The 27,847-nt window shown below is 38.9% G+C and overlaps 1 protein-coding gene across 1 annotated transcript; it reads right to left on the bottom strand.

Annotated features, from left to right (window-relative positions):
* Window positions 1-12,757: 12,757 nt before the first annotated feature.
* On the bottom strand, window positions 12,758-13,696 carry LOC116599151 (olfactory receptor 51B6). Its single transcript, XM_032358841.1, has one exon. It carries the CDS (start codon window positions 13,694-13,696, stop codon window positions 12,758-12,760), a length of 939 nt encoding a protein of 312 aa, XP_032214732.1.
* Between the last annotated feature and the right edge of the window lie 14,151 nt (window positions 13,697-27,847).

The raw sequence follows: 27,847 nt of genomic DNA, 5'->3' as shown, positions 1-27,847 counted from the left end.
TAGACCAGTGGAACAGAGTAGACAGCCCAGGTATGGACCCTCAACTCTATGGTCAATTAATCTTCGACAAAACAGGAAAAAATATACAGTGGAAAAAAGACAGTCTCTTCAAGAAATGGTGCTGGGAAAACTGGACAGCTATATGTAGAAGAATGAAACTCGACCATTCTCTTACAGTGTACACAAAGATAAACTCAAAATGGGTAAAAGACCTCAACGTGAGACAGGACTCCATCAGAGTCCTAGAGGAGAACACAGGCAGTAAGCTCTTCAACACCGGTCACAGCAACTTCTTTCAAGATACGTCTCCAAAGGCAAAGGAAACAAAAGCGAAAATGAACTTTTGGGACTTCATCAAAACCAAAAGCTTCTGCACAGTAAAGGAAACAGTCAAAAAACAAAAAAAGCAAAAACAAAAACAAATAAAAACAAAGAGGCAACCCATGGAATGGGAGAAGATATTTGCAAATGACAGTACGGACAAAAGGTTGATATCCAGGATCTATAATGAACTCCTCAAACTCAACACACACAAAGCAGGCAATCATATTAAAAAATGGGCAGAAGATATAAACAGACACTTCTCCAATGAAGACATACAAATGGCAGACACATGAAAAAATGTTCATCATCACTAGCCCTCAGGGAGTTTCAAATTAAAACCACATTGAGATATCACTTTACACCAGTTAGAAATGGCCAAAATTAGCAATACAGGAAACACCATGTGTTGGAGGGGATGTGGAGAAAGGGGAACCCTTTTACACTGTTGGTGGGAATGCAAGTTGGTGCAGCCACTTTCGAGAACAGTGTGGAGATTTTTCAAGAAATTAAAAATAGAACTTCCCTATGACCCTGCTATTGCACTCCTGGGTATTTACCCCAACATACAGATGGAGTGAAAAGAAGGGCCATCTGTACCCCAATGTTTATAGAAGCAATGGCCACAGTCGCCAAACTATGGAAAGAACCAAGATGCCCTTCAATGGATGAATGGATAAGGAAAATGTGGTCCATGTACACTATGGAGTATTATGCCTCCATCAGAAAGGATGAATACCCAACTTTTGTAGCAACATGGACGGGACTGGAAGAGATTATGCTGAGTGAAATAAGTCAAGCAGAGAGAGTCAATTATCATATGGTTTCACTTATTTGTGAAGCATAACAAATAGCATGGAGGACATGGGGAGTTAGAGAGGTAAAGGGAGTTGGGGGAAATTGGTAGGGGAGGTGAATCATGAGAGACTATGGACTCTGAAAAACAATCTGAGGGGTTTGAAGTGGCAGGGGGGTGGGAGGTCGGGGTACCAGGTGGTGGGTATTATAGAGGGCACGGATTGCATGGAGCACTGGGTGTGGTGAAAAAACAATGAATACTGTTATGCTGAAAATAAATAAATTAATTTAAATTAAAAAAAAAATAAAATTAAGGAAAAGGAAAAAAATAAGTCCAACTATATTGAATAAAATAAATGATATAATGGAAAAAAACAAACAAACAAACAAAAAAGTCTCTAGAGAAACTATTTACACAAAGCTTTTGCTTGGTTATTTTGGTTTTAATGTTGGTCAGACTATGCTTGGAAAATCAGCTTGGAATCTGTATGAGCTTCTGTGTCCTTAACTAGATGTGGTCCAGGGCAGACTCTTCTACACAAATCTTTCTTTCTTGCTTCCATCCCTTGGGTTCCTGTAAGGCCCAAGGGCTACTAGCTTCCCTGAGAACCTGTAGGAGCCTATACAAATCCTTCTGCTCAGCAGGGTGAGGAGTTCTACAGAAAAAGCAAGGCACTTGGCTAACAGATGCAGTTGAAGTTTATAATCATGGACTACCAGAAATATGGGAGAGATAGGCTGAGCAGAAAGACTTACCTCTGTGAACGGGACATAGCGATATACATCACCGCTGAGCCGGAGGAAGGACGGTGATGATCTGGGAGCTTGAGGGACAGGAGCTAAAACTACATTATGGTGCTGTGCCAAGGCACAGATTGCTGAAGGGAGCATTCTCTGGGTAACACTATTTTTGGAGAAAGGGCCCTAATAAAGGGGGTCTTTCACTGATTGACAAACTGCTAGAACCCTGATACTATTATAGAGGCTGGAGAACCATGAGTGAATAAGAAGAAATTCTGGCTTCCATAGCCCAGGATTTCCTCCCTTCCCATTCTCTTCCGCTTCCTTAATCTACTAGTCTTCATAGTGGGTAAGTAACCCACTATTCCTAAGTAATGCTTTCAATTTTCTGGTGGAGGACAGAAATATTAAGACATCTGGAGTTTATCAAGAGAGAGTTTATAGAAGGCAAAGGAAGTGTTACCAGATAGTAATGTTAAAAACAAACAGATGAAATAGTTTATCCAAACAACTATAAGAGAGGAAAAATAATTTTCCCTTTACCCTTCTAGGCTTTTGGCTGAGGCCTCTCTATAGTTAAAGATTATCAGGAGAAAAATAAGCAGAATTTAATAACATAAATATACCTCCTGTATACAGGGGACTTAACTTGGAAAAGTGAGTAATGGCCCAAACTATCACATTAAATGATTTCTCTGGATAAAGACAAAGGAAGATGTTGAGGGGGGTGGATGGGTAGGAGGAAGGGCTTCTAATTGGAGGAAAAGCACAGTAAACAAAGGAATGGTTGTGCAGATTTACATCACTGCCTTCTTCTTTGATAAGAGTTTCCAAAGATTTACTGATTCTCCTCTTCCAGGTCTCCTTTATAAATATAAGTGTCTCAGTTCAATATAAGGATCCCAAAAGTCAGGGCTTCTGTATGGCTCAGGTCATGATCTCAGGATCCCAGAATGCCATCAGTCTCCCTGCCTGGTGGGAAGCCTGGTTCTCCTCTCCCACTCCCCTGCTCCCCCATGTTGCCTCTCCCTCTGTCAAATAAATAAATAAAATCTTAAACAAAAAAAAAGGTAACATCCCCTCAGCTTTCAGAGATTGTTCTATGTCTGCTGTTTCTTAGAAATAATCAGTTCAGAGAGAATCTGTAAACCAAACAGGTGTATTTTGCCGGTGGCAGATTCTGCTCCCTTTCACATCTATTAGTATGAACTTAGACAGTTTTACAGAAAACCACTGGCTGATCCAATGGATACAATTGCTTTATGTGCAAAGAGGATATTTTTCCTTAATCCAACTCTACGAGACTATTCCCACAGAGATGCTCCTACCTATTGTTGCAGTCTTTCCAAGAACGTGCTTCCTAGGCTAGTCTTTTATTTATGTTATGTTATTTTATTTTATTTTATAAAAGGATCTACTTATTTATTTTATATGGCAATGGGGAGGGGCAGAAGGAGAGGGGGATGGAGAGAGAATCTATCTATAGCAGACTTCCAGCTGAGCACAGACCTCCATGTGGGGGCTTGATCTCAGGACCCTGAGACCATGACCTGAACCAAAATCAAGAGTTGGATGCTTAACCAATGAGTCACCCAGGCATCCCCTGGTTAGTCTTTTGATATATGTTCTTTTGACAGATATTGAGCACCAGAGTCTTACCCATTTAGCTCATGTAAAGTCCTTTCCAACAGATTCCCTGCACCCATCTGATTCTAAAAGTTCTTTCTTAGGGCTCCTAGGTGCTGAAGACAGGCATTAGCTTTTCCCAGTGCTTTATCTGACTTTACTTCTCTATGGTTTGGTTGGCTCAAAACTCAAAGCAATTTGGTTGGAATTGCTTTGTATATTTACTGGTCTTAACTTTGTCTTTTTCTCCTAACCTTATGGCATCCAAGGATGTCCTACAGTAATTTTTTCTCCACAGCTCTTCTTTTCAACAGCTATAAAGTACCCCTACACCCTCCTACTGCAAAGGTATAACTGCTTCTGCAAAGACAAAGAAGTTTTTGGATTAAAATTAAGGAGAACTTCATGCTCTCAACTCCCTGGTTGGCAAGAGATGATAAGTTAAGAGCTAAAACAAACAAAACTGGTAAGACATTTGTAAACTTCTTTGCCAGCTAGCTCCCTTTCCCCAGGTCTCCTTGATAATCTATCAGGTGATTTCAAGTAGTCATAGAACATTTACTTGAATCCTTATGTTGTCCACTTTTCACAGATTTGGCAAAGAACTCTGGTCTTGAGGCTGCCTCTTCTAGTCATGTTTTTGGTTACTAACTCTACTCAAGTACCCTTCCTCTTCATCTTCAGGGGCATCCCTGGCTTTGAGATTTTCCATACCTGGATTTCCATCCCCTTCTGTTGTGTCTACACTCTCTCAATCATGGGCAATGATTGACAGCCATCCTGGCTGTCATCAGGACAGAGATGGGCTACATTATGGGCTCTCTACATGAGCCCATGTACTTGTTCCTCTCTATGTTGGCTCTAACAGACCTGGGGCTTACTCTCACCACTTTGTTTACAGTCATGGGGTTCCTCTGGTTTGGTGCCTCAAAGATCAGCTTTGAGGCTTGTTTTGCCCAGTTCTTCTTCCTCCGTTGATTCTCCTTTATGGAATCTTCTGTGTTGTTGGCCATGTCCTTTGATCGCTATGTGGCTGTCTGCCACCCCCTCCGTTATGTCTCCAACCTCCCCAATCAAGTAATCAGTAGAATAAGGGTAGCCATCATTTGCCGCTGTGTTCTGGCTGTTCTTCTCCCTTGGCCTGGTTTGGTCCTCGACTCCAGCCGTGCCGTGGCCTCCAACAAATTTTCAACTGTATTGTATGGGTGGAGGTTTCTGTGATTTGTCCTACAAAATAGACCACCTTGACCTGCATGTATGCAGGTAGGCTAAAAATGATTTTTTGTGAAATTCATGCTGCATAAGTGACCTTGGGAGCCTGGTTAGTTGACATCATTCAGCCTTCAGGTCAGAACTGGCCCTTCTGGTCTGGATGCCAAGAGCTGAAAATAATTTTTTTTTAAAGATTTCATTTATTAATTTGATGGAGACAAAGTGAGAGACGGAACACAAGCAGGGGGAGTGAGGAGAGGGAGAAACAGGTTTCCTGCTGAGCAGGGAGCCCCAGGCACGGCTCAATTCCAGGAACCTGGGATCATGACCTGAGCTGAAGGCAGATGGTTAACAGCTGAGCCACTCAAGTGCCCCCAAGAGCTGTAAATCTTGCCTTATATCGCCTCAGCTCGGGCTGGGCTGGCTCCACAGAATGGAATCTAGGTGGAGAAGCAAGCACATATGGCCCAGTCTCCTTGAACATATAAAGACCTGATAACGTAGGAATACAGCTCACTCCAAATTGCATATAGGCACAATATTTAACTTCAAACCTTGTCATCTGCACTACAACTATGGCCCTCATGGGATGGTCAGTTGGAAGTCTCACCTGAGGGTAGGACCCTCTGCCCAGGGCTCTCAATCAGGACTCTAGCCTGTCTCTCTCCATGGAGCTTCCCCAGCTAATGAGGCTGGATGTTGCAAGTACCCCATCTGATGTAACTCTGTCTTATTCCCCTTTACTGCTTACTATTGCTTTTATCTCTGTGCACATTTCCCTTTTCTTCTTTCTGTTTCTATTAGTTTTTATATCAATAAAGTGCTTTTTTCTCCTTTGAAACCTAGAGTATGGGTGCTATGAATCTTTCATTTAGAACATCAATTTTTTTCTTTTTGCTTACATTTACTCATAATTTTTTATTAACATATAATGTATTATTTGTTTCAGGAATACAGGTCTGTTTTAACTCTTAATTCTATTTAGCCAGTGCTATTTTTATCTACCAGTTAACATGAGTTTATGGCTTCCCTGATTGTAACGATAGGCTCCTCAGTCAGACATATTTTTTCACTGTTTTTGGCTTTATCATTTTCCGCCTTGCTGGTTAAAAAGACTGTTTATAATTAAGTTCCATCTCTCTGGATCACATCATTTGGAAAGTGACAATATAACCAATTCTCCTTCTAGACTTTTGGTGAAGTGGAATGAGTCACTTATAATTTCTTCTGGCCTGATTGTTTTCATAAAAGGATTATATGATTGGTCTTGGTCCCTGATGGAAACAGTATAGCTAAGAACAAATTCTTGTCATTGAATGTGTTAGAAAAGTGAGTGGGATATGACTTGAAAGTCAAGAACTTTCTCAATATCTATAATTGTAATGCTTTGTTCACTATTCTGGACATTCAGATTGCATACAAATACAAATTCCTAACCTCCCTTCCAAGGGCAACAAGAGCTGTAAGTGGGTGGGAACTCCCTGAGGGGCAAAGGACCAAGTGAAGGTTAGGTTACTTGTGAAATATAATTGGAAGAGGGGCCTTGGTGAAGTAAAACTTTGAGGACTCTCTGACATTTTGCTAACTGCTGAGTAAAGACTGGGAAATGCTTGGTCTTTGTCAAGATGGCAGAAGACTTAATAAAAGAAGACATTAAAATGCATATATTGTGCTGTACCAGCACATCAGAAACATTTTTTTTCCATTTTATTTTATTTTATTTTCAGTGTTCCAAAAGTCATTGTTTATGCACCACACCCAGTGCTCCATGCAATACATGCCCTCCATAATAACCACCAATCCATGCCTGTGGATAAAGGAGAAGATGGTTGCTGCCTGGCAAGGCAGACTACTGGATTGTAATTCTCTCAATACCTCTCCTGGGGCGCCTAGGTGACTCAGTGGGTTGAGCCTCTGCCTTCGGCTCAGGTTACAATCTCAGGGTCCTGGGATCGAGCCCCACATCGGGCTCTCTTCTCAGCAGGGAGCCTGCTCCCCACCCTTTCTCTGCCTGCCTCTCTGCCTACTTGTGATCTTTCTCTGTTAAATAAATAAATAATCTTTAAATGCCTCTCTTCTTGGTATTTTCTAGCATATGCTCGATCATATCCCTCCTCATCCCCTGAGGAGGGAAAAGATAATGTTGGTAACTTATTGCTGGGTTGGAACAAGCCTGGCATTGTTTTGTCTTTGGCATCACTGTATGTTCTGATTCCATGGTTTCCATACTGGGCAGACACCAGTGGTACTCTGGTAACACTGCTTTCAAGGCACAGAACCTGTTGCTCAGTGACCAGACCCCTAGTTACCTAGATAACTCCATGGACTGTTAATATATAATAAAGATGTTATTTTCAGTTCTGGCCCAGTTCCTGCCCTACTGATATAAATGTCTACCAGAACTCCTTACCAGACCCCAAATAAATGTTCTTTGGCAGATGCAATAAGCCACCACTGGGATTCAAGTTTATTACAAATATCATTATTATCACAGTTGATGTTATTGAGGGTCTCTTATCTATTCCACATTGAATGGGCTGCTATGGCAAGGAGGTGAAGAACAAGTTATGGCTTGAGCTCTCCCCCTTCTTATAAATGTATCTTCTTCTGTATCTTTTTTTTCTTTCTCTTTCTCTTATAAACTCCTCATCTGTATCTTTTTTTCTTTCTCTTCTTTCTTTCCTTGGATATCTTGGAGCTCTTAGGAAAATGTGGAGACTACAATGATTGAAAATTGTTCACTAAAAATGAATATTTCATATAAATGCATTAAAAAGAAAATTCACCAATGGAAACTTTGGGAAGTTGAGAAAGATGTCCTATGAGGTTGGCTCCAGGGTACTCAGAATATATGCCTAGGAAGGAATAGGCAGGCCCTGAACACAAAAGACTTCTATTATTTACTTTGGCAGCTGGGTGCTGCCAATGTGTGTGTGTGTCCAGAAGTTGGGGGTTGGAGGAACAGTTAGTTGGTAATTAGGACCCTGTACCCAATGACACAGTTTGGTGCTGTTGAATTAAACTTTCTAGGCCCAAGACGGGGCCACTCCTAGAGAGGGTGCCACATCAGCAAACTGAAACTTTGGTGTCCCTGTAAATACTCCACTTGACTAGAAACACAGCATAGCCATCAGCCAGATCCCAAACGCCAAGCCAACTCCGGGCCTTCTCACCAGACACAAGGTAGACTATGTGGCTTCAGACAAGAAGGCATTTTCTGTTTTTCTCTTCCTTGTTCATTGTTCTTTAGTTTTTAATCCTGTAAAAATCCTCTGCCTTAGGGACGCCTGGGTGGCTCAGTTGGTTAAGCGACTGCCTTCGGCTCAGGTCATGATCCCAGCGTCCTGGGATCGAGTCCCACATCGGGCTCCTTGCTCAGCAGGGAGCCTGCTTCTTCCTCTGCCTCTGCCTGCCATTCTGTCTGCCTGTGCTCGCTCTCTCTCCCTCTCTCTCTCTGACAAATAAATAAAATCTTTAAAAAAAAAAAATCCTCTGCCTTATACCCCATATTGCCGTTCTCCAAGCAGAGACTATCCACTTCATGAGGTGTTAAGTAAATTTGTGTTGGGGTACCTGGCACACTCAGTCTGTTAAGCATCTGACTTCAACTCAGGTCATGATCTCAGTGTCCTGAGATGGATCACTTTCAGGCTCTGTGCTCAGCAGAGAGTCTGTTTTTCTCTTTCCCTCTCCCTCTGCACTTGCCCCTGCTCATGACCTCTCTCTCTTTCTCAAATAAATAAAATCTTTAAAACAACTTGTTGGTGTCCCTCAGTTTGGTTCCTGGAGTCCAGAGTCTCTCATGGGTGGAGGATAGGGTAACTGGGTGACTGGTATTAAGGAGGGCATATGGTGTGATGAAGACTGGGTGTTATATGCAACTAATGAATGCTGGTTAATTGAACATAGCAATAAAAAAATAAAAATTGTTGATGTCATCTACATGGTCCTTGTAAATAATTTTTAATACTGCAAAGACTTATAATTCTGTAACTATTGCTTCGTGACCTTGGAAAATATATCCATCAACTCATGGGCATATTCATTCCTGGGGAACCCTTATTGATGAAAAACTATTTTCCAAACTAATCTTTCCATCCCGGAAACATGGAGGCTTCAAGAAGATATTCTGAGTCTCTCTTCTCGTATATGTGTTCTCATGGAGGAGCACTACTGGGACATTCAAGTAACAAACTTTACAATTGTCTTTCTTTGGGATCCTTCCCCCTTTTGTTTCCAGCCTTCATTCCCTCCAATACCTGTCTGCCTTGTACACTTTCTTCTTATCTTCTACACTCTTGACATCATCTGTAGTATCTGACAAGATGATATATACCTAGCAACGCTTTTTTTGATACATGGTATCCTGTACATGTAATTTAATCACCAAATACTCAGCATAAGTCTCAGTACATATATTTATACTTTTCCAAAGCCATGAATTTCTTATTAACCTATACAGGCAATAAATTCCTGACTTTCTTACCAGTGAATACTGGCTCTTTCTACCCAAAGCACCCAACTGTTTGGGTGGCATCCCTTGGGTGCCATCCCTTGTTAGTGAAAATGGTGACTACTTTCCCTTACCCACAGCAGCCTGACAACAGATCCACTATTACTCCCTGTCTGGGTGGGGTTTGAGATCCTCAAAATCTACAGTACCAATACCTCAGTATAGAAGAGAATAAAGAAAGAAGCTCTGCTCTGCCTTTGGTTAATTTGCACACTTATTTTCTGATAGATAACGGGCTCACTTCTGGGAATACGAAGCCATTTAAAGCAGAGTATCTAATGTCCGATTCCTCAGATTCTGCCACTGACTTAATCCAAAGCTGGACTATTTGGCAAGTTTTTCTTTCTGTTAGTCTATGCTCTTGGTCATTATAGTGCCTCCCCCCTCAACCTGATTTAAACTCTGGGGGTGTAAAAACCTGGTGGCACAAACAGGGGTTAAGAGCTGAAGAGCACAGCAAAGGAAACAGATAATTCATCCTAGAGCTCTGAATCATTCTAGAGATACCTGCCTCTATTCCCACGGAGATTCTGGTGTTTTTGTTTTTGTTTTTTTTTTTCCCCTCCCAGCGTATATCTGTCTAGTAAGGAAGGGGAAGGCAGATTTTGGCTTTTCCCTATTTCAGCGATCTTCAAGAAAAGATCATTTGGAAGCCCAGTTTTTGGGGGAGTCTTTGGGATATATTCTTATGTCTCATCATCTCTTGACTGACATATTACTGCATTTCTCTCTAAGTTTGTTTAAACCAAGTCTCTACACCCTACCCTGCTCTGCCATTACTTGTTACATATACTAATATAAGATACACTAGAACTTCTTACTGACCTGCTCATGAGTCTTTTGTTCCCTGGTGCCACAGATATGACCCCGACCCTGGCCAAGGTCTTGGTTCCAACACCACCTTTAGATCATACCCAGAAGCCATGCTTCAGGGAACATTTGTTTCAAAATGTCCTCCCCAAGGCCCATTTCTGCCTCCTCTGTCCTTTATTCTCCCAGCCTTGGGAATTTGGAGCTTTGGATCAGTGATGCCCCAAGGTCTGGAGCTGTTTCCTGGTTTGTGCACCAGGAAGGTGATTAATTTCAAGCATCACACACTGGTAGGAGAGAAAAATTAAAGAGGATGGAGTTTTTGCTCCATGTTTGGTTTGTTTGTTTCTGGAGAACTCCCAAGACTTTGCCTCTGTATTGAAGTATATGTGGATATACGGATCAGAGCAAGGCATTAAATTGCCCACCCTAACTCCCTTGATCCAGATGTTCAGCTGGGTCCATCATGATCCCCGAGCTCTGCTCTCTTTTTCATAGGATTCACCTTCATCTAAGTGAAACTGACTCCTCAGTCCTTTATTTCTTAAGAGCTCTTTCTCTCATCTCTCCATGCAATCTCTGAAAGGTATGGAAGGACAGAAAAAGGAAGAGAGAAACTTCTGGAGGTGTCAATCAGATGTACCCACTTGAAGACTTTCTAAAACACCTTGTTATCCTAACATGTTTTCTATTAGTCTGCTATGGCAGGTTCCAGGATCACTGGGCCCAGAGATAAAGTCAAGGAGGATTTCCTTTGATGGAGTTTAGACCCCCTTGAATTGATTCTCAAGAGCACAAGGAAAGGATGCATTCTAACATAGTTATGAACTTATATTTTTGAGGCTGTTACATGAAAGTACAACTTAGGATGGCCAAATATTTGAAGGCATTACAGGATATAATAAGACATTCAGAGGACATAGAGATTCAGAAACATAATCAGAAGAACCAATAGACACACAGAGATTGGGTCACTTTAATCTTATTCATTGTGATCAAAAACATATTTTGTACAAGATTATCCATGCTGTACTTTCTGTAATACAGTAGGTAATAAGACCTATAATATCATTATCCTGCTGGAGCACACTGTCTAGAAACTATGAAAGGAGAAGGACAAATGTCATGCAGACAGATACACAGTTGCATTCAATAAAAATAAATAAATGAGTGAATAAACAAAGAAACAGTCCATTAAGCTGATCTGGTAAAGATTATTTATGATCCTGGAAGCTGTTCTAAAGGTCTGGTTCCATGTTTGTTTTTTCCATACCAGTCACTAATCCCAGTAGTTCTGGAAAATTCTCACCTTTCTATGGACAAGAGTAGGTGCAGGAGTCAGACACCACTTTGAATGCCAGCATGACAGAGCCCAGAGACAGGCTCCATCTGTATGAAGGGAAGTGACGAGTCACTGGGTGGCCCCTTGTGTAATCCTAGCATTTCATACTTGATCTTCTGTTCATAATAATATCTTTTCTGATTCACTTTGAACCTGTTAGCTGAGGGGCACCTGGGTGGCTCATTTAGTTAAGCAGCTGCCTTCAGGTCATCTCATGGCCTGCCATCAGCTCAAGTCATGATCCCAGGGTCCTGGGATGGAGCCCCACGTTGAGCTCCCTGCTCGGCGGAGAGCCTGCTTCTCCCTCTCCTTCTACCTGCCACTCAGCCTATTTGTGCTCTCTCTCTATTTCTCTGTCAAAAACAAAACAAAACCAGAAATGCCTATTAGCCGAATCATAAGTACCAATCTTCAGGTGGCCATAGGAAGGTGAACTCTTTTGCATGTCTAGACTATGTACAAAATCAACTTTGGCAGCTATTTGGAGCCAGAAAAGGTCATTTTTACCTTCTAGTCACCAGCATTGCCTCCCTCCTCTCCCTTTCTCCACACTCACACATATGATCAACTGTTGGTTGGGGCTGATATTTTTCACATTCCAGGAACCCCCAACTAGTCTTAACTGTGGTGTACTGTCAAGCTGGAGCTTTAATACCACTTTACTATTTGAGAATACAGATCTCTGTTCCCCATACCTAGGACAACTCATCAAGACATTGGTCATCTGGATTAGGTATTATATCTCTGTTGTCATATTTTTTGCATATATTCACATATATGTTACTAAAAATAATAATATTTAACCAGTGTGTTTATCAAACATTTAACTGAATGAATTTAGATACAGTTTCCCTAGGGTTCCCATATTGAGCTGATGATAGGGTAAGTCTCATTGTTTCACTCAGTGCCATTTTCTAGAAATAGCAACTATTTCTATATTAGCAAAAAGATATAGCTGAATGTCTGGGATTAAAAGTATCAGCTAATTATATCAGAGCCAAGACATATAGACTGTACGGAAAATCAATGGGCTTTGACTCAAATAGTAAGAGACCCATACTGTAGATCTAAGAATCATATATCAGGTGCTTAGTCTCATTGAATAGCACCTGAAAAAAGAGTAAATCAGTTGGACACTTGAGAGAAATGATTAGTGCCATATATATATATATATATATATATAATGTTTTTTATATATATAAAACATAATATATACTTACATATATATTGTTCCATGCACAATCCAGCAATAAATGTACCATGTAAGATCATATTCTAAATACCAGAGAGAAGTAGGTTTCCACTGACATGTCTTTTCCTAGTTGATCCTACCAATGAAGCTGTCAACTTTCTCAAGTTCTCTGAGTTAATCTTTGGAGAGCAGTGTGTCAAAGTTATGCTCTAGAATTAGGCAGAGAGAATAAGCGAATTATGCCACTCTGGATCTGCTTGGTTTTAATGCTATAGATAACAGGGTTCATAAAAGGGGGGAAAAGGAAGTAGACGTAGCTCATTGTTATGTGGACCACACGAGGAGCATGTTTTCCAAATCTGTGAATGAATGTCAGACCAACTACAGTGACATAGAAGACCAGGATGCAGCAGATGTGAGAGACACATGTGTTGAGGGCCTTGGCCCTTTCTTCTCCAGAAGCAATGCCCATGACAGTCTTGAGGATCAAAATGTAGGAGAAAAAGATGGTGAGAAAGTCCAACAAGACCATTGCAAATACAACCACAACTGGATAGAGACGATTGAAGGTGATGTCAGCACAGGCTAACTTGATAACATCTTGGTGTAGACAGAAAGCATGAGAAAGTACATGGGATTGACAATAATGAAACCAGTGAAGGCGAATAATAATTGGCATAATTGATAGACCAGCCCTTATCAATACACCTATCCCAATCTTCATTACCTTGGTGCTGGTAAGGATGGAAGTATATCTCAAGGGGTTGCGAATGGCAACAAAACGGTCATAGGCCATGGCAAGTAAAACACCAGATTCCACGATAGAAAGAGTATGGATAAAGTAGGCCTGAGAGAAGCAGGCTTGGTGGCCAATCTCTCTGTGATTCAACCATAGGACACCCAGAACTGTGGGCATTGTGGTCAAAGTCACTCCAAGGTCAGTGGCTGCCAACATAGCTAAAAAATAGTACATGGGCTCATGAAGACTATGATCATCCCTGATAAGAAAGAGAAGGGTGCCATTACCAAGAAGTATGGAGACATAAACCACCAATAATGGGATGGAGATCCAGTGGTGTGCCTTCTCCATGCCTGGGAAGCCAGTAAGGAGAAAAGGGGAGGCCGTAGTGTTGGGCCACATTGCAGGCCTTGCAAAGAGGAAAATACTTCCTTTGGGTAATGCAGTAGAAACTCTAGTTCTGTAGAAGTTGCCCCTGAGTGTGCTACCTGTTCATAAGATGTTTACCAGTCTTCACTTCCAGTGATAGCAGGAATAATAACTTAGTCATTCTTTTGAGATTCCTAGGAAATGGGAGAATAGAATGTATTAAGAACTCTATGTATCATTCAGGGTTATTGGACAATATACTGGTGATACAGCAATGTAGACCAATGTAGATGGCTGATGTCCTTACAAATTATATAATCCTTACAAATTTGTCCTTATTTGTCCAATATTTGTCCTTACAAATTATATAATCAATAAAATAAAGACAAAATGAAAGAAGATAAGGGTATATTTGAATAGTGCTGTAATAGTGGTGGGACTTACAGCATGTTTTTCATGGTGCTCCTTATCTTGACTTGGGATCTTGTAGGTAGATGGAAATGTTCCCTAGAATCTAAGAAACCTAAAAAATTAGTAGAAAATTAGTACTGTGCAATGCTGGAAAAGCAAGTATGAACATCAGATGGGAAAACAAACACAAAGAAAGAAAAATCAGTCAATTAATCAATAAATAAAATAGACTTAGTTGATTTGAGGGAATGAATAATAATCCTTATGCCTGGATGAAAAACTGAACCTCTAGAGACTTTGGAGAAGCTACAAAAATGATATGAGTTAATTATATGTGTTTATCTCTAAAACACATAGACCTCAAAATCTATATGATGCCCAGAGCCATAATACTTTGTTGGTGTACTGTGTCTCAAAGAATTCAAAATTTCATTATTGATACAAAAAATGAACAATAAAAAGGAGATTTTATGATTAGCACTTGAGAGCACTATTTGTTAACTGCACAAATCACCTATTTGGAAATACAAAGAGAGAAATTAGTTATTTTGGCAAGTTCAAGGAGGATAATTTTTAAAATCTATGGAGTCTGATGACAAAAGCGAGATAGCTCTCTGACCCTTAAATTTCAGGTATCACCTGGTGTAGGTAGCCAAATTCTGGGAGTAAAGAAAGCATGCATTGGTGGCATCATCCAAAGATAACGAGGGCCATCTTCTATTATGGCTGGTATGGACTGAATATCTCACATGCTTTGAAAAGAATACCTTTGTGTGAATTTAATATATGAATCTAAGGACATATTTTGCCCATGAAAAAAAGGTCTGCAAGATTATTGGGCTTTCACCTTCAGAAGAATTTTGTTGTGTTTCCTCTCTGCTGCTTTGTAACAATAATGATATTGGGAAAGTCAATTAATCTTGGGCATTGATTTCATTATCTTTAAATGATACTAACAATTTCTGTCTTGTCAAATGATGCTCTTGATAGAGGTTGTAAGAGTGGAATGGTATTGCCAATGAGGGAAGTGCTTTGCAAGGGGTAAATTATTCTTCACTTCCGAAGCTTTGTTAATGAGAAGAACCTCCTTGCTCTCATCTTGCTGAGCTTCCATTATGTGTCAGGACATTAGGACACTACATAGGTCTCATCTTTATTTTTCATTTTTGGTAAAACCTTACAATAGCTTATTTCCCCCTTTCCACAGAGTCATATTGGTTATATGTCCAAGGTGATACATAAAGCAAATGGCAGAAGCCTTTTTAGGCACTATGGATTAAAAGACTACAGAATGGTGAAATCTTTGCAGTATTTTGGAGTACAACCAAGCTCACTGCCTCTCTTTTCTGTTTTCATACTGAAAATATGAACATTTTACTTGATTTACTCAGACCTACTTTTGTTGGACATGAGATTATCTGTAAATTCTTGTGGTTTAAAAATCCTAGACTTTTGCCTTATCCCTGCAGCCACCTGTCATCTCCCAGAGTCTGTTTTAGAGTGGAGTTGGGTTTTCATTAATGAGAAGCTAATTCACAAAGTCTCAAACCCTGCTGTGTAAACTGTGGGCTCAGAGCAGACAACCCAGAGATCCTACTCAGACTTTTATCTTTTACCAGTTCCCTCACCTTCCCTTAGATTCTTTTCCTGACACTTCCTCTAACCTGCCTCCATTAAAAAAAAAAAAAAAATCTCCTAACCTTTGTCTGTTATCCTTCTTTTGTGGATAGTTCAAATTTATAATCCATTCTTCTGTTTGTTCTATTTGAAGGGCTTCCCATGGCTCCATTCTCAATATAGTTTTTAGGAGAATGCCTTGCACATAATTTGTGTTCTTTTCTAGTCACTGAATGATTGGTTTGACTACACATACAAATTGATTTTCTCACTATCTTACATGCCTGATTTTGAGCAGGTTCTCAAATCATCAAAGCACATAGATTGATTAGTACTAAGTTGCTGACTGATTCTGAATACATAGCTGTATGCCCCCAGCACATAGAAACACCATGAGGGCTGTTATAAGAGATATGGAGAGAAAAACTACTCTATCATCAGTTCAGGGAGTTGAATGCCTATTGCAGTCTGTGTGCTTTTCCAGGTGCTGTAGATACAAAGCTATTCAAATAGCTATCCCTAATCTAAAAGCACACACATGGGCCATGCTCCATCCAAGATTGATTTTGAGTTGGTCTATTAGTCCTGGATGACAGTGATTATTCTCCAGAAAGTGTTTGAACCTTTGATAATTACAGAGCTACCCCTTCTCACTCTTTTGGGAGAGATTCTATCCTTGTCACTGATCTAGGCTTCTAGAGGAAAAGACCATGCAGGAAATCACAAGGTTAGAATGGAGGTCAGAGAGGCTGTAGGTGGAAACATGGAGAGAGCAAGAATTAGAGCTGTGCAATTCATTCCTGAGTCTACACCCATCATCTGGTTTGTTCCCGTAAGTCTTCTTTGCTTCACATGTTCCAGAATCTGTCCTTGACCTTATTTTATACATCTGAGAAGGTAATCCTTAAAGAAGCCAAGTTTTAGAGATTTTGGAAAGACTTAAAGACCCATGGTGATTCTCCATATCCTTGACAGAGAATGCTATCATGTTCTCTTGCCCAAAATCCAGCTCCCTATTTCCTGCCCTCTCTACCCGGATACCTGCAGTGAGCCATCAGAGAAAAGATTCAGTATTTACCCTCACTGACCCGAATTTTGTTTCTCTTTCATTCTTCATTCCACAGGCATGAATCTGGAGTCCTTAGCCTTATGAAGAACTCTGTTATGATGACATTTTTTTTTCATAGTCTGCACAAAATCTTGGCAGGTAAGAACATTTATTTCAGAAACTCATTTCTGCGGTCCATTCTGGATTTTGGGGCACTCATTGTCTCTTCCTCTCTGTATCCCTCAATCCCTTCATTTGTCCTTCCTTTCATCTTTTTTTTTTTTTTAAAACTTACTTGAATGCTTGATTTTGGAGATCTGGGACTTTGAACAGCAGTCCCCAAGGTCTCTGTCTCTGTAGGGGAAAAAAAAAAAAAAGGTTTAAATAAAAGCTCCGTTGCTAGGAGAGTGATTAGCTGTTTATATGTATCAGCATATGGAAGGAAAAGTAGCCTAGCTAGGAATGTGGACTGAAACAGAGTTATTGAGAACTCCCTACTTATCTGTGGGTACTCCCAATCCTTATCCCTAAAATGAGGAATGTGTGCAAATTATCACTTTGCTAAAGAGTTCTCCCCAACCCATTATCTTTCCCCTAGTCTCAAAGTCTGGCTGAAGCCAATGGACACTGTCTCACAGAAGGGAGCTCCCCGGTCCAGTCCCTGATTTCCTCTTTTCCCCATGTCTTGTCCTCCATTCCCATGTTCTTCTTAAGAAGACAGAGCAAGGATGGCAGTCACAGAATAATATTCTTAGCCGAAATTCATGATATCACTGTATTCCCTACAGTCACTCTCTACCCAGAATCTTATACTTTCACCTGATAACAGTATTTCCTGTCACTGGTTGGGTTCTCCAGAAATAGATATGAAGATCAAGTTTGGGGTGAAAGTCATTTACTAGAGGTTAGACTTTTGAAAGAAAGGAGGGAACAGACCTTGGCAAAGGAAGAACTCAAACTTAGATACAGGTGGACAAATCCTCAGCCAACACAGCAGAAAGCTGTGGAGCAGCTTTTTATTACCCAACAGTATTACCACTTGTTGGAGTTGAAAAGACTAGAATTTTAAGACCTCTCCTCACCTAAGAAGGAAGGTTATGTCCTTGAGCTATAGTATCCTGCAGCTGAGAGAGACCCTGCAGAAGCTGAGTTCCAGGCTGTCTTTTGACCACACTCCCAGAACTGGGCAGCAAGACTTTCCTGGAAGGGGAATCTGGCCTTCAGATCAGGAGGTTTAGAATAATTTCCTTATACCCTATATTTGGAGGATATTTTGCAAAAATTTTCAGATTTACATCTCCTAATCTAATCACTGTTCCCATCACTCCCACCAACTGACTGATGGATAGTTGGAGAATATTATCCAGACATTAAAGGAATATCTCCTGTGTTTCACTAGTTCCCATCAGCACAGATGGTTTCCTAAATTCTACGGGAGCATACGCTTGAGTGTTTCAATACAAGTTCAATAAGCAAACAAACAAAACATACATTATATTTTAAAGGTCTTTGTTTACTTAATTTTTTATTTTAAAATAAATATAGATTCATAAATTGCAAAAATATATATAAGAGGATCCTATGGATCTTTCATCCAGTTTTTTCCAGTGGTAACATCTAGCATAACTACAGTGCGATATCAAACCCAGCAAATGGACATTGGTGAATGGTGACTTAAATATCACCAGTTTTACATGCACTCATTTGTATGTGGATAGCTTTATGCAGTTGCATCACGTGTCGGTTCTTATAAATACGATCATAGCCAAAGGACAAAACCAGTTCATCTCCATAAGGCTACCTAACGTTGCTCATTTATAAACCTTCTCACCTCCCTTCCTTTCCCCTTCCACTTGTTCTTAACCTTTAAGATCTACTTATCTAAGCTCCATATCTAAAATTTTGTTATTTCAAGAAAGTTACGTAAATAGAATTATTGGCTGGCTGGATTCCTCCCTCCCTTCCTTCCTTCCTTCCTCTTCCTTTTTTCTTTCCTCAGCAAAATCTTCTTAAAAGTGTCCATTTGTTGCATGTATCAATCCTTTGTCTTCTTTCTTTGCTGAGCAGCAATTCATTGTATGAATTCACCAGTTTGTTTAAGTATTTGATGATTGGAGAATATTTAGGTTGTTTGGCATTTTAGGCAATTATTTTAAAAAGCTGCTATAAATATTTGCATACAAGTTTTCGTATCAACATGTATTTTCATTTTTTTCCTGGGATAAAACCCCAAAAGTACAATTGGTAGGCCATAAGGCAAGTGCATGATTAGTTTTATAAGAAAATGCCAAGACTTTGCCAGAGTGGCTGCCTCTTTCTGTTCCCACCAGGAATGCAAGAATGATCCAGATCCTCTGCATGCTTCACAGCATTTGGTGCTATTTTTCATTCAGGTTATTCTATAACGTTATAGCAATATCTGATTGTGGTTTTAATTTACATTTTCCTAATGATTAATAATGTTGACATCTTTTCATGAATTTATATGCCATTTGTGCATTCTCTTCACTGAGATGTTTGTTCATCCCTTTTGCTTATTGTCTAATTTTATTGTTTGATCTTTTTTAATATATTGTGCAGTTTTGAGAGTTCTTTACATTTTCCATATATGAATCTGTTGTCAGATATGTTGTTGCAAATATTTTCTCCCAGTTTGTAGTTCATCTTTCCATTCTCTTAACAGTGTTATTCCATGTCAAGCATAACTCTTCACTTTGCCTTAGGCCCCAAAGATTTTCTCTTGTCTTGTACAAGTTTTAGAGTTTCATACTTTACATTTAAGCTAATGGTCCATATCCATTTTGAGTTAACTTTGTACAAACTGGAAGTATTTCTTCCTCCACCCCTCCCCCAGAGATGGCTAATTACTCCAACACTATTCACAGAAGGGGCTATCATTCCTTCATTGAATTACTTTTGTAAGTTTGTAAAAAAAATAATTCTAAAGTGTCATTGGAATTTTGATAGGGATTCCATTGAATCTACAATGTCTTTGGGTTTTATGGACTTTTTTTTTTAAAAGATTTTATTTATTTAGTTGACAGAGAGAGACACAGCGAGAGAGGGAACGCAGTGTGAGAGGGAGAAGCAGACTCTCCAATAAGCAGGGAACCCGATGCAGGGCTCGATCCCAGGACCCTAGGATCAGGACCTGAGCCAAAGGCAGAGGCTTAATGACTGAGCCACCCAGGCGCCCCTTTATGGACATTTTAACAAAATTAATTATTTCTATCCATGAACATAAAATATCTTTCCATTTATCTGTGTCTTCTTTAATTTATTTCATCAGTGTCTTATAATTTTCAGTGTATGGATCTTCTACCTCCTTGGTTCAATTTATTCCCAAGTATTTAATGGTTCTGTATGCTATTGTGAGTGTAATATAAATTGTTTTTTCTCTCTTTCTCTCATTTTTTTCAGATAGTTCATTTTATAGTACAGAAATGAACATTTTTTTTTAAAGATTTTTATTGATTTGACAGACAGATCACAAGTAGGCAGAGAGGCAGGCAGAGAGAGAGAGGAGGAGGAGGCAGGCTCCCTGCTGAGCAGAGAACCTGATGTGAGGCTCCATCCCAGGACCCTGGGACCATGACCTGAGCCGAAGGCAGAGGCCTTAACCACTGAGCCACCCAGGCACCCCCAGAAATGAACATTTTTATATGCTGATTTTGTAATCTGAAACTTAGTTGAATTTGCTTACTATTATTATTTTTTTAATTTTAGTTATCTATTTGATAAAGTGAGCGAGAGACAGCAGAAGCCAAGGGGAGGGGTACCTGGGTGGCTAAGTCATTAAGCATCTGTCTTTGGCTCAGGTCATGATCTCAGGGTCCTGGGGTGCAGCCCTGCATCAGGTTCCCTGGTCTGCAGGAAGCCTGCTTCTCCCTCTCCTACTCCCCCTGCTTGTGTTCCCTCTCTCACTGTGTATCCTCTCTGTCAAATAAATTAAAAACAAACAAACAAACAAACAAATAAACAACAACAAAAAAACCCACCAAAAACAAAGGGTGATGCAGAGGGAGAAGCAGACTCCCTGATGAGCAGGAAGCCAGGTGTGAGGCTCAATCCTAGGACTATGACCTGAGCTGAAGGCAGATGCTCAATTGACTCAGCCACCCAGGCACCCCAAATTTGTTTATTATTTCTAATGGTTTTTCTGTGGATATTTAGGATTATTGCTATATAAGATCAAATCATCTGCAAATAGAGATAATTTTATCTTTTCCTTTCCAAAATGGGTGTTATTTATTTATTGCCTAATTCCTCATGTGGAACCACTAAAATTTCCAGATAGCCAAAGCAATCCCAAGAAAGAAGAATAAAACTTGAAGTATCACACTTAACTGATTTCAAACTTTATTACAAAATGAGGACAATCAAAAGAGTATGGTACTGACATAAAAACAGAAAAACAGACCAATAGAACAGAATTAAAAACCAAGAAATAAACTCACACATATATGGTAAGATAATATTTGATAAGGGAGTCAAGAATATTCAATGGGGAAATTCTTCTCAATAAATGGTATTGGGAATAATGGATATTCACATGCAAAATAATGAAATTAAACCTCCATCTTACACTACCCATGCAAAGTAACTCAAAATGAATTGAAGACTTAAATGTAAGACCTAAAAGCCTAAAACTGCTGAATAAAAACACAGGAGAAAAACTCCTTGACATTGATCTCAATGAGAAGTTTTGGTTATGATACCAGAAAAGCAAGTAACAAAGCAAAATTAAACTGGTGGTACTACATCAAACAAAATGCTTCTGCCTAGCAAAAGAAACAATCAAAAAAATGAGATATCTTACACCTGTTAGAATGTTTATCATTAAAGAGACAAGAGATAATAGAGGTAAGTGAGGATCTGGAGAAAAGGGAACCCTTGTGCGCTGTTGGTAGAAATGTAAATTGGTATAGCCACTATGGAAAACACTATGGAGGTTCCTCAAAAAATTTTTAAAAAATGGAACTAGCATATTATTCAGCAGTTAGCTTCTGGGTACATAGCTGAAGGAAGTGAAATCACTATCTCAAAGAAATAGCCATATTTCCAAGTACATTGTAACATGATATACATGTAACTAAGACATGGAAACAACCTACATATGTAACAACAGATGAATAGATAAGGAAAATGTGAATATCAGGGTTTCTTTATCTATATCTGTATAGACATATAATGGGGTATTATTTAGTCATGAGAAAAGAAGGAAATCGTGTCTTTTGTGCTAAGATGGATGAATTTGAAGGCACTCTGTTATGTGAAATTATGCTAAGGTCAAATAAAGAAAGAAAAATATTGTATGATCTCACTTATACGTGGAATCTAAAAAACAAAAAAAAAACCCAACTCACAAATAGAGTAGAATAGTGGCTGACAAGGGCTGGGAGTTGGGGGAAATGGGCAAATGTCGATCAGAGGGTACACAGTATAGTAACTACAGGTAATAGTAAGGTGTTATGTTCTTGAAAATTGCTAATAGAGCAAATTTTAAATGTTCCATTACACACACACACACACACACACACACACACACAAGTGGTAATTATGTGAGGTGATGGAGGTGTTTATTAACCTTATTGTATTAATCATTTTACAATATATATGTGAACAAAGTCCTCACCTTATATACCTTAAAACTTATGCCACATATTATGTCAGTTATAGCTCCATAAAGTTGGGGGAGTTTTTAAAAAAGTAAAAGTGAAAAGAAAATTTTAAAAATCAATTAGGCATATCTATGTCAGTCTATTTTATTTCTGGGTTTCCTATAATGTTCCATTTTTCTATATGTCTGTCCCTCCATCAATACCACACAGCCTTGATTACTATAGTTGTACAATAACTCTTAACATTGAATAGAGTTATTCTTCCCATATTATTATTTTTCAAAATTGTTTCAGTTGTTTAGCTCTTTTGTCTTCCACATACATTTTATAATAAGCCTATCTATGTCTATAAGAAACTAAGCTGGGATTGACAGGAATTGTATTAAACCTATGGATTGATTTGAGGAAAATTGACCTGTTTACTGTATTGAATCTTCTGATCCATGAACACAGTATCTCTCTCTTTTTATATAGGTCTTCATAGATATTGTTCATCAGAATTTTATAACTTTTATCATCCAGTCCTGTATAAATTTTATTAAGTTTATACCTAAATACACATTCATTATTAAAGAGGTTATATAACTTTCTCATGTCTACATGGCAAGTGTACTGGTTTTCTAGAGCTGCCATAACCAAGTACCACCCCCTGCATGGCTTAACAAGCAGAAATTTACTGTCTCATAGTTTTGGAAGCTAGGTGTCCTGGATCAAGGTGCTAGCATTGTTGATTTCTTCTGGGGCCTCTCTCTTGGCTTGTAATTGGCCATCTTCTCCCCATGTCTTCACATGGCTTTTCTCCTGTGCACACTGATATCTCTCTATGTGCCCAAATTTCCTTTTCCTCTAAGGACACTAGTTAGATTAAGGCCCATTGTGATAGCCTCATTTTAACTTAATCACCTCCTTAATAAGCCGTATCTCCTAATGCAGTCACATTCTGAGGTACTGAGAGTTAGGAAAGACTTCAACATATGAATATTTTGAGGTTGACAAAATTCACCCTATAATTAGTAACAGTTGATGATTCTAAGAGTAATCATTTGCATCTCTGATTTGCATTAAACATTAATTCTAACAAAGTATAGTAGAAACCCAAACAGATCTTCAGGGACAGGAAATTTTTTCATGGGTACTATATGTTTATTTTCCTTTAAAACCAGTAACAAGAAACATGCCATGGTCAAAGGAGAAACTGCAGATATTATTGTCTGTGGGACTGAAGTGATGAGATGTGCTTGGCTGAACCACTGTTTCGTAAATATGTTCATGTCATTTTCAGGAAGACAAAAATTCTGGTGAGGTGAAGTCAATAAAGGAATGATGAAGACTGCAGAGAATAGATTCATGTTGATTACTAGGGAAGGCTGACTGGCTTTCACCATGTTGACTCCAGTCCATCTAACTTTCCATTCTCAAGCTAGCTTGGAGATAAATCAAGCAGAAAATATAATTAGCATCCAGAAGACTTAGAGGCACCTGAGTGGCTTAGTCAGTTTAGCATCTGACTCTTGATTTTTGGCTCAGGTCATAATTTCAGAGTTGCAGGGATTTAGTCCTGTGTTGGGCTCTATGCTCAGCATAGTCTGCTTAAGATTCTGTTTCTTCCCCATCCCCTGCTCCTCCTCTTGCTCTCACACTCACTCCCTCTCTCTCAAATCAATAAATAAATCTTAAAAAAAAAAAAAAAAAGAGAGCGCGCGCGAGAGAGAATTCAAAAGTCTTAGTTAAAAAGATGCATTTAGTTTCCTCTTGGGAAAGAGTTGACCCTTGAAGTAGATGTGGAAGATAAATGGTCTCCCATAGTAGATAACAAGTTCTACCGGGGACATAAAGATAAGCCCTCTGATTTCTCGCACACGAAACTGCCACCTGAGGCTCCATTAATTCCTTACCTTATTTGGAGAAGATGTTTTAAAACCTTGGGGAGATTAGTTAAATGTTCCCTCTCCTTCATAGGAGGAATTAAGATAGAGAAAATGTTTCTTAAGATCTGCAGTTGGCTGGAAAAGAAAAAACTCTGGGGAGGTGCTTTCTTCATTAATTACTTTGCTGACTGCATCTCTTAGCTGACTTTAAGAAGGAGCCGTATGATCTGAGTCCTCAGGCAGAACTCAAGAACCCTGCTCCTTATCCCTAACATCCAAGAAATGGTGCATGTGAGTATGGGGAAACACATAGTATATACAGGAAAAGGGTACTAGGACACTCCTCAAAGTTGTCTAAAGAGAAGACAGGGGAAAGAAGGGAAGGATCTGTAGAGCTCTTGGTTCTCTATGAGTGCACAAATCTCAGTCTGAACTTGGTAGCACTTGGAAAGAGATTCAGGCATGAGTACATCAGACTTGCCATGCTCAGTGGTATGAATATGGTTGACCCTCTCACACGTCTCCTATCCTTTCTAGGGGATGAACACAGAGGCATCTCTTATTCTACAAGATATTTAAATGAAGCAGAGAATTGTTATAGCTTTAAAAGGTAGAAGATTACCTGAATTTCAACAAACTCGACTATATATTTTTTCTTAGATCTATTCTAAATCTTCAAAACCTCTTTCCTTCCCTATGGTCTTTCCTCAGCCTTTGAATCTTTTCTTAATGTCTTTCTTAGAAACTATAAGAAGCTCTTAGCTGAAGACATGTGACTTTCTGACAGCATGGAGTATAAGGTAGATCTGAATGGAATTCTTAGAAATAGAGAAGACGATACTGAGATGAATTTATTGGCAAAGTAGAATGGATCCCCTCCACTTTGAATAGATTTCTCTATCATGATTTATTACTGTGTTACATATTCTTTTATAAGGTGAATTCTTCACAAAATTGCTGTTTAAAAGTCAGAGAAGTAGGGAGAATGAAGCTGTATTTATTTTATTTATTATTATTATTTTTTATTATGTTATGTCAGTCATCATGCAGTATGTCATTATGAAGCTATATTTAGAACACATAAGAAGAGAATAGCTATGTGGGGTTAATAAACAATAGTCACCATATTTTCAATAAACACTAAATTTATATATCTTAATCCTGAAGACAGAATATGGACAATGAGAAATGATTCTACTAATTCTCTATCACTTAGTGTCGGCCTAAAAGGGCTGAATCACTGCCTCATGCCCAGTTGTCTGGCACCTTTCCACTGTTAGAAACTTGGAGTTTAATCTCATCTACACAGGTACATGGTTTTCTTTGAGAGCATCTTAGGTGTGGTGGCTTCCATGGGCAAAATTATTTCAAAGAAGAATAACTAAATGAGAATATCTTTTTTTTTTTTCTTAATTTAGGAGATAAAAACAGCTCGAATACACTGCTATGGTATGTAACAAGAAAAATATAGGATATCTATTTGCTTCAAGTCATCCGTATTTACTGATAACTCTTGATTTCCTCGTGATTACAAATATATCTTTCAAACTTCCCCTTTTGAGTAAATGACCTTACCATTGTCCCATTTGCTCAAGCCAGAAATCACACACACAAAGAAATTATCTAATCTCATTTTGTTTTTCCCTTATTCCCATTTCCAATATATCAGCAAATCTTGGTACTAGCTAAAAAATACATCTTTATCAGTTTACATTTTCTTTATTTTCACTGCCCTCCTACTCAAAATCAGCATTCTCAGCTGTATTATTTTGATGGCTCTAACTACTTATCCTTTCTTTGATCTTGCTTGATTATCTATTCTTCACAAAGCAATCCAAGTGATAAATTAAAAATGCAAATTTCAGTATGTCACTAGGCCCTCCTCCATTGTGATTTTTAAATTCTCCAATGTGTTTTCATCACATTTGTAGTAAAACAAAGTTCCAGTGTTATCTATAAGGCCCTGTGAGACCAGACCACTTCCTGGTTCCCTGATGGTACCTATTGTCTCTCTCTCTCTCTCTCTCTCTCGTTTGCTCACTAAGCTCCAGACGTGCTAATTTCCCCCTCTAAATGGAACAGTCTTCCTCCAGATCTTCATGTGGCTAGCTCTCTTTGTTATTCAGGTCTCAGCTCAAATGTCACTTCTTCAGAGATGCAGTTCCAGATCATCCAAATTACTAAAATGTATGTAATATCATCCCCAACAATCTCTATTAAATAGTGCTATTTTATTTTCAAATTGTACTTCTATCTATCGAAATGTTTCTTATTTATTTTCTAACTTAATTTATGGCTTATAGGATCAGTGACTGTTTTATTAGCATTTAATTCCAGTATTTAAAATGTCATGCTTATCACACAGTGGATGCTTAAAAAAATATAGGGTGAAGTAATATATACGTATATATATAATTGTGTAAATGCATATATGTGTATGTACATATAGCTGTATGTACATATATGCATGTACATGTATTTACATATAGTTGATGTATATATATAATGGGTTTATGTATATACATAACATCTTAGGTACTTGACTAGGTGCTGAGCAAGGCAAATGAAACACAGTTTCTATATTCACGTAGTCCATAATCTAGTGGCAGAAGAGATGTTGAGACCTTCATAAAGGACATACCTCTTTTCTCTACTAACGGAACTCTGTAAGCAGCAATAGGGCTCTCATTTATTATTGCTTAAGACAGGTTCAGAAGTGCAAACCTGGATATAAAAAGAAGGAGATCAAGAAGTTGTATGTTTAAATACAAATGGAGAACTTGAAAAGGGAGAAATCAGGTTCAAGGGAGTTATGATAATGGGTCTACAGAAAAGTAAGAAAAAAGAGAAAGAAATTACATGGAAATAAGTTAAATTTTATCAAACTGAAGGATAAAGCCAATCATGAGCCATCTCCTTGGCTGGTCTAAGCATTTATTCCAGCTCAAGGGTCTATATTATCTAACTTCCAATTAGTCCAGGCTATTGTAATGAATTGTGAGTAGCTCTGTAAGGACTGGGAGGAGGCTATTAAGCACATAATGTTTGTCTTCTCAAAACTAATCGATGAAGTAGGGAGGCAAAGTACCTCTGCCTCCTATCTGTCTGTTCCTTAGCAATGGTCATTAGTAGTACAGCTTTTCTTTCCATATCCTTTTTCTCTTAGACTCCTGGGACTCTTGTTGACTATTCAGAGAAGCCCTGCATATGCAGGATATGTGAATTAGAAATCACTGTGAAGGCAAGTATAGTTAGGTCGGGGTTGAGATCCTTGAAATTCTTCAAGTATGGATTCTTCTGCATCGTTGATGGAAATGGTTTCTAAGTGTAATGTGTATCAGAAAATACTTGGGGAGCTTATCAGCATGAAGATGACCATACGACATCAAGGATTTAATTAACAAGGTAGGGGATGGTCCCTGGAATATGCAATTAAGAACACAGAAGATATAAGTTGTCTTAAGAATATGTTTTGAGAAGCAATGGCTTATACTAATGTCATTATTACCTTTAAGAGAGAATTCTGAGATGATACAATTGGAGTGATATCTTGAAAGTGGAGTTTCATTTCTGTGATTATAATTGAGAAAAAAGGACACCTTTTCTGGATGGACCCAAC

The sequence above is a fragment of the Mustela erminea genome, chromosome 9, assembly GCF_009829155.1.
Source record: "Mustela erminea isolate mMusErm1 chromosome 9, mMusErm1.Pri, whole genome shotgun sequence".
Taxonomy (NCBI): domain Eukaryota; kingdom Metazoa; phylum Chordata; class Mammalia; order Carnivora; family Mustelidae; genus Mustela; species Mustela erminea.
Note: the sequence above shows the minus strand (reverse complement) of the source record. Positions and strands in the feature narration are given on the sequence as shown.

Bases quoted from the DNA above. Each gene is read 5' to 3' on its own strand.
- LOC116599151 (XM_032358841.1), bottom strand. From the start codon at position 13,696: ATGTGGCCCAACACTACGGCCTCCCCTTTTCTCCTTACTGGCTTCCCA.